Below are 12,613 nucleotides of genomic sequence, written 5' to 3'. Positions count from 1 at the left end.
ACCTTCTACCCTGGGCCAAGCTATTTTCTATCTTATTCTTTTAAAGAACTAAACAAATTTAGGGCATGGAAGAGGGAAGAACAATAGCATGTGTAGCCAAGAGTGTAACTATAATAGGGCAAGGGGAGACACTTGTCTGGGGGCCCACTGTCTTGGTGCCCCCCCCCAGAGGCAAGTCACTTGACTGACTCCCCCAGCCGTGCACCCGTCCAGGCTTCCTTCAGTTGTATTCGTCTTCTGAAATTGATGTGAGTGAAGACCTGGAACTACTTGAACAGCATGTCTTTCTCTAGTACCATTAAATGACTTGCATCGTCCACAATTTACAAAACCTTTAAAAAATAATTTAAGATGATGTTCTATTGTGGCACATAGGATATAAATAAAAATATACATTTTACTCTGCTTTTTGTTACCACTATTCAGCCTCATTTAAGATTTCTTTACTTCATGAGCTGAGCTTCAGTGAGTGGGGGGCCATTTTAAAATCTTGTCTCTGGGCCCACTCCAACCTTGCTACGCCCCTGTGTGTAGCAGGATGTGTTCGTGTGAAGTATTAGTAAACTATACCTCTCACCACCTTTAACACTAAAGCACTATTTGTTCCCAGTACCTGATATACAAGGACTGTAGTTAGACACTTTTAATTAGCAGTGCAGCAGGGATACCTTTCTCAGAGCTGGGTGTACATGCCACAGAACCTACTTTTTGCCTTTAAAAAAAAAATCAAATTCTGCATCTAGAATGAAGTACACAAGTTGAACAGTGGCATAAGCCATTGTTTCTAAGCCTAACAAGTTTTCTTAATACTTTTACTGAGAACCCTTTTTCTGTTCCAAATATAAAATACAAAAGAAAATAACTAAATCTTTCCAAAATGGAGGGCAAATATAATTAAATAAGGTAGGGATGAGTCATAACAAGTCTACACAATGACTTGCTAATCAATTCTAACAAACATGATGTATGCTAAATGGAAACAGTTAACTGAAAGGTTATTATCTAAGAAAAGAAGTTGAACTATATGCCACAAACACATTTCATCTGGGACTCCCACTAGATACCCTACAGTGTTTTAGATTAAATTTTCCATTACAGCCAGATCTAAACTCTGGTAAGTTTGGGGATTTTCTGAAAAAATGTAATTTTGGGGCAAGAATTGGGGTGATTAGGAGAGGCGATAGTGCACAAAAGGCTGAATATAGAAGGGCAATAAGGGCTGGATTGCAGCATAGTGCTGTCCATATAGACCTGCACCAAGGTGTATTTTAGCTTTGGATTCTTCAAAGGAACACAGCTAACAATTGTATCACTCTTGCGATTGGCAAGAAGAGAATGATTTTTGTAACGGTGAGTTGCAGTGTGTCACACAATTCTGGATAGAGTTTTTATTGGTCCTTGGGAGAAACCAGTGTAGTAAGCAAAGAGAAAACCACCCTTCTTTTCATATTTCAAGGAGATTGTAATTACCTCATATTTAGCCTTACTATTTGTCATAGCATCACTTTCTCCTGCCCAAAGACTACCACCTCCAACTCTGAATGTGCTGTTGCTTATTTAAGTTGCTGTTTCTTACATCAGCTGTTTTGTACAACTATGGAAATTAATTTCCATATAAGGTGAACTATAGTAATGGAAATGTCTGTAACCAAGGATGGATTCCTTATGGAAGGAAGTAGTTCCCTATGATGGATTCAGTTAATTCAAAGCCACAGGACAAGAAATGCATGCTGATGACAAAGCATTTTTAAAGCTATCAATCATTGCTTATTCTACAGCTGCCATAATGATCTCTTAACAGGTTTACCTCAATGGTATAAATTATAATGTTTCTTGAACTACTGCAACAACTTGATTCCTGGATTACAGAAGAGAAATCTATTTCAGGAAGTGAAGGTGCAAAGTTTTTTCTCCAGCGATTCATAAAATGAAGCATTTAACAACGTCAGTCCAAGGCCCTTCATTAGGTTGGGATTGTTGGTTAGCACACCGCTGAATTAGTTTCCACTTATTACCCTGTGCAATAAGGATGATGTTATACAAGTGAAAGTGCAAGCTTGTTTGGACTTAAATGCATATTAGTATCATGCAGGTGACACCAATTTATATTTACTATTTGTTTGGTACATAACTTACAATATAATACAGGGGGCATAACTAACACAGGAAAACAGCATATGGATTTGCCACTGAAGCTTACTTTGTGAGCATCTGGGAATGGAAGACAGACACAATTGCTTGCTGGAAAAATCAAAAGAAGGCTAACCAACCATTATCCTACACTGTTGCTATGGCCACTAATGACATACAACCTGCTCTGGACAGTTTCAAGACAGGCAAACAATGCCTAATACTTCTAGAAGGATTCTTAGCCTAACTTCAGTTTTACAGTTTGAAGCAATTTGAAGGGAATGAAGGGAAGGGGCACTGAGAAACTACTTTTAAAAAGCAGGTAGGTTTAAAATATTAGTCTACTATGTTAAATCTATTAAAAACTTCTCAGGGAGAGGAGCTGACACCATGAAGGAAGCTGTGCTCTGGGCACTTCCCTGATTTTTGCACATTTATTCTGAAGACTTAAACATAAAAATCAGGGTCATGTACACTAATTGTTTTTCAACAAGTACAATATGTCATAACTAGAGATGCGTTCACATTTTTAAAAGGTTGTGTATTACCTTCTCTCTTTGGACTCATCAATGCCAGAATGTTCTCTTCCCCACCAAATTTCTCTCAAAACTTTTGCCTAGCTCTGATCTCTCCGTAGAATTTCAGCATTTGGTATAGGATAGGCTCCCAAAATGGGAGGCTGGTCTGAGTTTGAGCCGAATAGGGCCCAGTTCGGATGCTTCTAAAGGGGACTCCAGTTCGGACCCCCGCCAGCCCAAGCTGATGGCGGGGGGAAGTGACAGCAGAGCCTAGGGGAGGCACGCTGCAGTGCCTAAGGTAACCTCCTGCCCACCCCCCTTTCTCATCTCTCCCCCCATGCTTGTAAATGGGAATCCTTACCAGATTCCCCATTACAAGCATCCAAACTGGGGCGAACTGGTTCAACCACTTGGACCAGGCCACTGGTGGTTCGGTTCAATTCGAACTCAAACTGCCTTTAGTGGTTCCATGTACACCCCTAGGATAAGCAGAAATACTTGAGTCCACAATGCTTGTGCAAACCTTTTGCCTTTCTTTTCCATTGTTGAATTGGGTCACTTATCATAGCACTCAAACTGGCCACAAAAATGAAGGAATCCTCCTTTTCACTTCAGAAACAAGACAACCAATGTTTTGTAAAATATTTATTTATACATTTGCTAAAAAATCGTTTGTAGTACAAAACAATTTAATCATTTAAAACAATCAGTTATATTCTTCCTTCTGCCACATACAATTCCAATGTCATGATGTAGTTCCAGAGAATTAAAACACATTTTGTGAAAATGTCTTTGGCATACGATCCTCAGCTCTCTTATCTCAAAAAATTAGTATTTTTCCTCAGTAACAAATGTTTTCCACAAAATGGATTAAAAATTCCATTTGGGCTCTGGAGTCCTTCAAAGAAATGAGTCCTGTCGCACATAGTGTGTTATGTGGCATTTATTAACTACTGAGAATTTGCACTAAGGTTTCCAGACATTTTATGTGATAGGCATCCTGCTGGCTTTCTTTTTGTTGTAGAATAGCTAAAAAAAAAAAAGGGGGGGGGGAATATAGTAACTGCTAATTTAAATAAGTGATACATTTCAGACAAAATGAACTTTCTAACAATCAATGCAGTTTCTTCTAACCTTCCAGAATGTTGAGAGCTGCATCAGGAATGATGTTTCATCATTAAGTTCTTGGGTTCACAAAACGTACTATAATAACTTTTATTTATTAATAGCTTTAGGCAATTTTATATAAATACTTCTTTAATAGATGAGAAACTGGGCCTTTGATTGAACTCTATTCTAACTGTAGTTCTCTGTCACCTGTTAGTTTATGTTGATACCAGTTGTGGTCTTACTTTACACACAGGAAGCACCACATGCTTGGTGTTCAACCAGATGGTAATAAACAAGAGGGTACTTTCAAAGTTGCCAGCAAGCAGCTCCACATATTACTTTTTGTTCTGGTAAATAAAAAGCCTTCAAGCCTTGATGGATTTTTCTTGTGTGAAGTATAAAAAATGGAAAGCAAATCCCAAGAGAGTGGCTGTTCTGTTTAGAAACAAGGTCATCACAACAAATGCATGAAGCTTTTCTGCCCATTGCTTTTACAGCACTTTTGCACACTGAGGGTTGGGGTAAGTTCATATGAGGATGGGATTTAGCCCAAATTCAGTACAGGGACAGCAAGACACCATTCATATTCCAAGCAGAATTACTCAGGTTTTATCTTATGATTGGAACTTAATGCGGAGAATCTGGGTTAAAAAATAGCTGCACTTTCTAAAATGTTTTCCTGGAATATTCCATTATTCTGCGGAGTTTGATTCTAATGTGTGGAGAGCCCCCACAAATAAAGCAGATCAAGATGAGATGGAGGTGTGGCTTTGGCACTCTGGGCAGACTTGTTTCCTGAGCCCTGGAATCAACTTCTGTTCATTTCTACTTTTTCCCCTTTTTCTTAAATTTTAAAATTATCCCTTTCTCAAAAGCCTGACTCAGTTTTAAAAAGAATTTATTTGCCATGGGTCTTGCAGAAGGCTGCCACGTGTCTCTATAACGAGCCTCAGGGTTTCTCCTCAGGGAGGAGAGCTGCTCTTGTGGTAGCAAGCATGATGTGTCCCCTTAGCTAAGCAGGGTCTGCGCTGGTTGCATATGAATGGGAAACTTGATGTGTGAGCACTGTAAGATATTCCCCTTTAGGGGATGGAGCTGCTCTGGGAAGAGCAGAAGGTTTCAAGTTCCCTCTCTGGCTTCTCCAAGATAGGGCTGAGAGAGATTCTTGCCTGCAACCTTGGAGAAGCCGCTGCCAATCTGGGTAGACAATATTGAGCTAGATGGACCTATGGTCTGACTCAGTATATGGCAGCTTCCTATGTTCTTTGTTTTGTTTTAACATGGAGGTCAATGGAAAATTATTAAAAAATCTTAAGTTGGGAAGGGCTGGCCATGGAGCTGTGAAACCAGGCATAGTTGCAGCACAGGATAACGGGGCTCTGTTTATTAAAATTGAAGTCGATCCATCACTTGATTGATTTTTAGTAGATCTTTTAGACAGGGTGTTTTATTTTTAAAAGATCCCCATTGATCTTCCACAAGGCTGCAATCACCCTCCCTGTCTAAAAATAAATAAATATTAAAAATCAGCTAAGTAACGGATCTGCTTCAAATTTACTACACAGAGTCCAGTTATCCTGTGTTATAACTGTGCCTGATTTCACAGTTCCATGGCCAGCCCTTCCCAACTTATGGATTTTGTTTTATAATTCTCCGTTGACCTCTATTTTAAAAACTCTGTAGCAGGCTACAGAGGTAAGGCCCACAGCAAATCTTTTTTTTTTAATTAGTCAAACATGATTTTTTAAAAACCATAAAGGTTTAAAATAATGCAGGGTATTCACCAGACATGCACACATACCTTGTCCTTCTCTACTTGTGCACTCGAATTGGAAGGAGGTGGGGCACCCACCTCCTGTGCAACCCTATTGGCCAAAAATGGGCAAGAATGGCAGTATGCCAGAGAACATGCAGTATGAACAATCCCTGCTTGGGGAAAAATGTAACAAATGTAGCCAAACATAAGAAGTTATAGGAATATGAATGGCCTCAGTTTTACTCTGAATTATGCTTGAAAACATTTATTTGTGCTTTGACTACTCTGATCCTAAATTGTCTGATATTAGAATATTTCCTCCCACACTAAAGCTTGCAGACTGAAAAGGCTCCTGGTGGGTGGGGATCAATGTATTCTTATTTACCCTTAGCATGTACAGGAGACACTGAGGATTGATTCATATGATAAGCGTTAGTCATATGACCCTTTGCACATGGCAAGAAATGGAATGAAATACCCTTATCAAAGCTTGTTATGCAGAGATAATCTGATCACTTCTATTTGTTCATTTTAGGATCAGATGTAACAACGTATGCAAATTAAGCAATTTGCATCATCACATGCTATGGGTAAACTGGGCTACTCAAAGATGGCACACCAATCCTAAATTAAGCACTCTTAAGTCCAGTGATTTCCATGGGAAAGATTTAAGCATATGCTTAAAACTATTTAACTTTGCTCTAAGCATAGTCTAGCTAGCCACCTGACTATTCTTGTACATAGCCAGCTTGATTTAGGATGGCTTTCAAGCCATATCTGGTAGGAATGTGCATGAATCATTTTGCACAGCAGCGGTGGGGGGAAGGTGAGAGTGGTAGCTTTAAGAATGAAGCATGCAAGTTCTTACTTGCTTCTCTACCACCCCGCTGCTGTTCCAGTCACGGTGCTGTCTTTCCCAAAAGACTTCGTGGAGCCTTTTGGGAAGGACAATGCTGAGACCAGAATAGCAGTGCGGCGGCAGCAGAGGTGCAGGTAAGGACCTGTGTGCCTCATTCCTAAAGCTGCCGCTCACCCTGTGTCGAAACATTTTGGATGCAGCCGCCTGAATCATTCCAGAACTATTTGGGCACAACACTAATATCTGGCTACACTGGTGTTAAATACACTAGCATGAGAAATATTCAAATCTTGTTCACACAAGCCCTATTTACACGTTATGTTCAACACTCATACAATCTGTGTATAGTGCACATAGGAACAGATCTGTACACCAATACAGTTGTTCATATGCTATGTTGAACACAGGCATAGCAGCATACTTCCCATCTATTTCCTGAATTTCAGGGGGTCTGTATCCAGGATCACTTTTTAAATGAACACAGAAAGTCATTCACACAAAAACATGTTTATACAGACATGTGAATGCAGGTACAACACAATGTCTGAACAGAGCTACAGTACTTTTTAGTTGCATGACACAGTATGTGCATGAAATGGTAGGTATAGAAGGAACCCCACTATCTAGATGGTGAATATTTGACAATCCTAAGCTAAGGATTTCTTCAAAAGGTTTTTATACACATATACTTCAAAAATGCAACCCAGAGCTCATGAAACTTCAGAAAGCTTGTTGTGTAAAATATTCACTGCCTTCTTAGCAAATATGAATATTTATAACAACACAATTACAGAGTCAGCTGTTAGTCTTTGAGATGGAGTTTAAACTTTCCCCTTAAAAACTTACTTTTCTTTGCTGAAATAAAGGCATCATCTATTCTTCTTTTTATTGATGGATTCTTCAAAGAAACTTTTGCCTGTAGCACAAAGAATAACCCAATGACTGTATTAACTCCCCTGTGCTTATGCTCTTAAGATCACTCCTCCTTGCAGTAATTTATTGGCAGCTGGCCACAAGGCTATGACATTCAGCATCTTACAAATGCAATATGTGAGTGTACCATAGTGAATATTGCTATGGGACTCTGTGTGTGTGCGCGTGTGTGAGAGAGAGGGGTGGGGGCAAGAGTTCAATGAAACACAGCAATAAAAATCCCAGAACATGGCTGTTTGCAAAGCTCAGCTAACAGAAAGCTCTCCTTTGAATATTAAAATGCCTTGTAAGTGACAGATATGCAAACTTCTTGCTAATACAACTGTAGAACAAACACAGGTTGCCTTATGTGGCAAATAGCAGCATATTTTAAAACAATGGAACAGAAGCCCACAAGATAATTTATTATGCTGACATTTACCTCAGTTCATTTGATGTATCATCTATCTCACACCACCCATACAAAAGCAAGAGGTGGCGGCAAACCCCCCACTTGAACCACATGCCATAACTAGTTTTATTCTTGAATCATAAGGGCTTCATTAACTACAACTGAGTTCAGAACAAAAATCTGGCCCAGAGGAAATATCAATATATATATTTAAAAAATCAGTTACTGACATTCCACCACCCTAATATAAACAGAACTAGGGGTAACAGTTCTCAGGGGTTCTACTGAACCTCAGTAGTGGATGGCATGCTGGGTAGGACAAAAACAGTATTGGAGAAATGGCTAGAATGCTTTCCCATCTGTCAAGCTGTATGACCTTTTTGCTAGTTTGAAATACTGGCCAAAATCTTATAAATGTCCATGCAGTCAATGAATTCTGAGGGATTATTGATCTTCACTTTACCTAAATTTGTACTTATGACAGTAAATTTGTATCTATGGCAGTATTATCAATTGTTTGGGATGTGTGATATTACAGAATATCCACAAACATTCCAAACATGTCAACAATAATGTGTTCTAAGACCAGCTCTTGTAAGGCTAGGATTACTACATCATACAGGCTCTATAGAAGACAGAGGTGCATGGGCAGAGTAAGAAACAGAAAACTAACAGGCAGGTTGTCCATGAAGGACCACCTAAGGAAAAGGAAGCCCATAGGAACAATGGCTAAAGGAAATGAGAAATAGGAGATAAGAAATAGTGAAAGAACTTGGGGGAAAAGGAAGATTGAAAAGAAAGAGGAACCAGAGGAAAATATCTGCAATTCATGGGAGAAAGTAGCTATATAATTTGCCAGATCTTGATCCAAACAGTGTATTTAAGAACTGCAATTAAAAAAATAAAAGTATTGTTCATGTATGGCAGGCCTGCTCAACTTTGGCCCCCCAGCTGTTTTTAAGACTACAACTCTCCTAATCCCCAGCCACAGTGGGGATAATCAGGGATTATGGGAGTTGTAGGCCAACATCTGCAGAAGTGCCAAAGTTGAGCAGCCTTGATGTATGGTCTCTAGCATCTCCTGTACCACTATGATCAGGCAACCTAAAGCGGGCACTGAAGGTCAAGAGGCAGTGGCATGGCTGCTTGAATGAAAATCAGCCAAATTTTTGGCTGCAAGTCCCTCGTTTTGCATTGATTTACAGTTTTCCAAGCCATACTGAGCATGCTAATGGGCAGATAGGACAGAAATGTGATATATAAATAAGACTATAATGCTTCCATGCAAACATGTCAGAACAGAGGCACTCAATCTTTAACACACATTTTTGTGAAGCACTAACCTTCTGATAATTGTGAAGCAAAGCCCAAAGTGCAGATGCTCCTATTCTTCGAGCCACAGGGCTATCACTTTCCAGACAGGCAGATAGCACCGAAATAGCTTTATCTAGTGAGAAACACAAAAGACCACACATATCACCCACAAAGGCCATTATATCAGAATAGCTGCTTCTCCAGTGTATTCCTGGGGTAATGTGTCTCTTTTTCCATGATAAATATTACAACAGTACAGTAGCTTTGCATAATGAGAATAATTTAATTTTAACCTAACACCAAGGGCTTGCCCTAGGAAATAGAAGCAGTGGCAAAAAATAAATCTGTATTAAAGTTTAATGCTAAGTTAAGAAATGAGATTCATCATGATGTATATCTTTCTGACTGCTGTGTGCCAATAATGAGACACAACAGAGATGGCCACAACACTGCACTTGCGCTCCTCTGTGTGTAGCATGTGCCTCAGTAAAGCACAAAGAGGGAGAGAATAAAATATGCAGATCATTTTAACCTATTCCCAGTTTTATTCCTACTTTGCTTTTCACGGTTGCTTTTCTGTCTCCAAAATGTCTCCAAAATGTACCCTAGGCTGCCATTGCATTTAGATTCCTTTTATTATCTTGTCCAACACACCAGACTGATTAGACTCCAATTCAGCTATATTTAAGGCACATCATGGAGTAGGAATTGCTTAAGAACTGTGCCCAAAGCACCATAATAATTGGAGATGGAAACTGCAAAGAGTTCAGTTGGACAGTACTATTGCCTCCTGTGTTTCCCCAGGAAATAAGTGTTGTGTCATACAAAAATTCTAGTTTGTTACATTAAGCATACATAGTAAGTGTTCATAAAAGTTGGCAGGCAGCTTTTGAATTCACAAGCTAGGGCTTGTACAGGGCCGACTTCAGGAAGACATCCTCTTTATGATACTTTCTTCAAGAAAAGAAAGCAAGCAACCTCTTAACATAAAAAAAACCACCCAAACATTATCCCTTTAGGAAAATGAGGTGAAGAGACTGTGGATACGTGTGCATGGTGCGGGTGGATGGTGTGGGTGGGTAGATTGCATACTGTGCTCCCCAACCGTGGCAGCTTCTCTTGGTAAAAGGAGCTAACCAGATTTTGGGAGTTTGCAGTAGAACATGTCTATAGTCTCTGATAAAGATCCATTATCTTTAACTAGATTATCGCTGGTGTGGTTTGTGTGGGGTGGGGGGGAGGGGTGCACTTAGTTTGCTACAGGAGCCAGCTAGTGTGGGAAACATTATCTTTGAGTCATCATTCTGCATTCAAAGGATAGGATTGTGCCTCCCCAGTCCAATCTTTGGAAAATTTCCCTAGCAAAAGACACTCTAAAGTCACTCTCACGTAGATAATGTTATCACTAGGAAATAACAGTTAAGAGCCCTAATGCCCTGGGCAATTGCTGCCAGCAATAAACAATTACCTAAGTTCTAAGGACATGTGCAAGAATAAACTTCGTTGCAGTTGCCCCCCTGCTTGTTTATGTGTGGCGCTGTCTATAGATACTTGTACAACTTTTCCCGCTTACCATGGACACAAAGGATCTCAAAATGCTAAAAATACTGGTAGTCATGTCAGCAGTTTAAGTGCTGGTTCTGCTTTGACCACACTCCACTGACACTGTATTATTCCTAACAATGGGATCCCCAGCCCATTAGAGAAACATCCTATGTCACTGCAGTCATTGTTTGGGATCCAGGACTGTGTTCAAGAATTGGAGCAACTGTACCTGATTTCTTGATATTATGCGAATAGTTGAGACAGAGCAGAAACAGGGGAGGAGCCACCAGTGGGCGAACAGGTTCAAAGAACCTGGGCCACCAATGGAAAAGGCCGCCAAAGCCTCGTGGCTTGGGCTCCAGAGGAAAACATCCTATCAGGCTGCCAACACTACCTGAAATGACGTGCTGAGAGCTTGTTCGGGCTCTCGGCAACCCAGGCCACACCCCCTTTGTGTGTGACGCTTTATAGGATTTAGTGTTCAGGCTCCCTTCAACATCTGTATGGAGAGTGACTTCCTCTCCATTGCTCTCCTTTGGTTAAAACTGGAACACCAAGGTCTTTAAATCCACAAGATCAAGGAAAGGAATGCTCTGAAAGAGCTTCCATCCAAATAAAAATGAACTGTTTGCACAAGTTGTCCCTGTCCTTTTCACAGATACAGAATTCTCCAAAGAAGAGCAAAGCTCCCCCACCCCCCAGCCCAATGCTGCTAGCAGGGTCATAGCTAAGGGAGAGGGGACCCATATTCACCCCTGTCTCCGGTGGCCTTTTGGAGAGTGATAATGAAGAAAATAGGGAAGGGTGGAGCGGGAGGGGGGTGTCTTTGAACCCATTCGCTCAATTATAGCAACACCCCTGGCTGCTAGTGTGCAGGTTGGAGAGGAGCCAAGGCGCTAGTACTAACTACAGCTAAGGATGTGCAAACAGGTTTGGAGGTTCAGGGTCAAACCAACCCCCCCCACAAGTTGACTATTTTTTTAAAAAAAGTTTTAAATTTTTTTTTTACCTTCAGCCCCTTTGTGGGGCTTCCTGTGGGCTGGGGGTGGGGTCTGCGAAGGTTCCCCCCCCCCGCCGGCCTCTCAAATCACCACTGATGTCCGTCCAGACCCTCTTTTTTGGCCCATTTGAGTCTCAGTGGAGCATCATGGCAGCTATTTTGGAGGCTGCCACGTATGCGATAATGGCCTCTGCGAGGCCTGGCATGGCCCAGGGCCTCACAGAGACCATTTGTGCATGCACGATGGTCATTTAATTCCCCCCCCCAAAAGGCCGCCAAAAACAAAATGGCTGCCGCGCATGCGCAATTGGTTTCTGTGAGGCCCTGGGCCATGCCAGGCCTCGCAGAGGCCATTTGCACATGTGCAGCGGCCTCCAGAATGGCCACCTCAACAATCTACCAAGGCCCAAGTGGGCCAAAAAAGAGGGTCCGGACAGGCGGTGGTTTGAGAGGCTGGCGGGGGTCAAGGTAACATTCGCGGACACACACACACCGCGGCGGATAGGAATCCCCCCCCAAGGGGCATAAGGTAAAAAAAATTATTTAAAATTAAAATAATAATAATTCACGAACCACTGCCCTGGACCGTACTGGACTGGGGGTGCGGTTCGAAGGGTGCTGGACCAAACTGGCCTGTTCAGGTTCGTGTCCGGTCTGGACTCAAACAGAACCGGGCCAGCCGTTTCCATGAACACCCCTAACTACAGCTTCCTAATAATCACACTGTCCACATGAAAGCAACTCATGTATTGAGGAGCTTTAGAAGTTACCCAAAGGGTCAACTGTGCATGCACAATCCCATTAGTGTGAATGGATAGAGGGCCATGACAAAGATCCTCTGGGTAAATGTAGGAGCTATTTGTATGACAGTTGCCACAGATATTTGCGTGCTGCTCTAAAGTCCCCCATCCTCAGCAGAAGCTGTCTTGTTGGACCAATAAAAAAGGGAAGGAAAAAATATATGTAGTTAATAGGCCCAGTGTAAGGTGGCTCTAATACTACATGCTCCACATCCTGCTAGTTATTGAGCTCAGTTGGTAGGGATGTGCACAAACTG

The 12,613-nt window shown here is 41.3% G+C and overlaps 1 protein-coding gene across 6 annotated transcripts in view; it reads right to left on the bottom strand.

Moving 5' to 3' along the window:
* Positions 1-3,278: 3,278 nt before the first annotated feature.
* RTTN (rotatin) overlaps positions 3,279-12,613 on the bottom strand; it is a 186,965-nt gene continuing 177,630 nt past the window's right edge. For all 6 annotated transcript variants that reach the window (XM_053250104.1, XM_053250107.1, XM_053250106.1 and 3 more), the window contains 3 exons: positions 9,041-9,144; positions 7,220-7,289; positions 3,279-3,677 (listed from right to left, as the gene is read on the bottom strand). In XM_053250104.1, the coding sequence (XP_053106079.1) occupies positions 3,595-3,677; positions 7,220-7,289; positions 9,041-9,144 (257 nt within the window). In that variant the 3' untranslated portion in view covers positions 3,279-3,594. The remainder of the gene's footprint in view (positions 3,678-7,219; positions 7,290-9,040; positions 9,145-12,613) is intronic.

This window comes from Hemicordylus capensis, chromosome 4 (assembly GCF_027244095.1).
Source record: "Hemicordylus capensis ecotype Gifberg chromosome 4, rHemCap1.1.pri, whole genome shotgun sequence".
Lineage (NCBI taxonomy): Eukaryota > Metazoa > Chordata > Lepidosauria > Squamata > Cordylidae > Hemicordylus > Hemicordylus capensis.
Note: the sequence above shows the minus strand (reverse complement) of the source record. Positions and strands in the feature narration are given on the sequence as shown.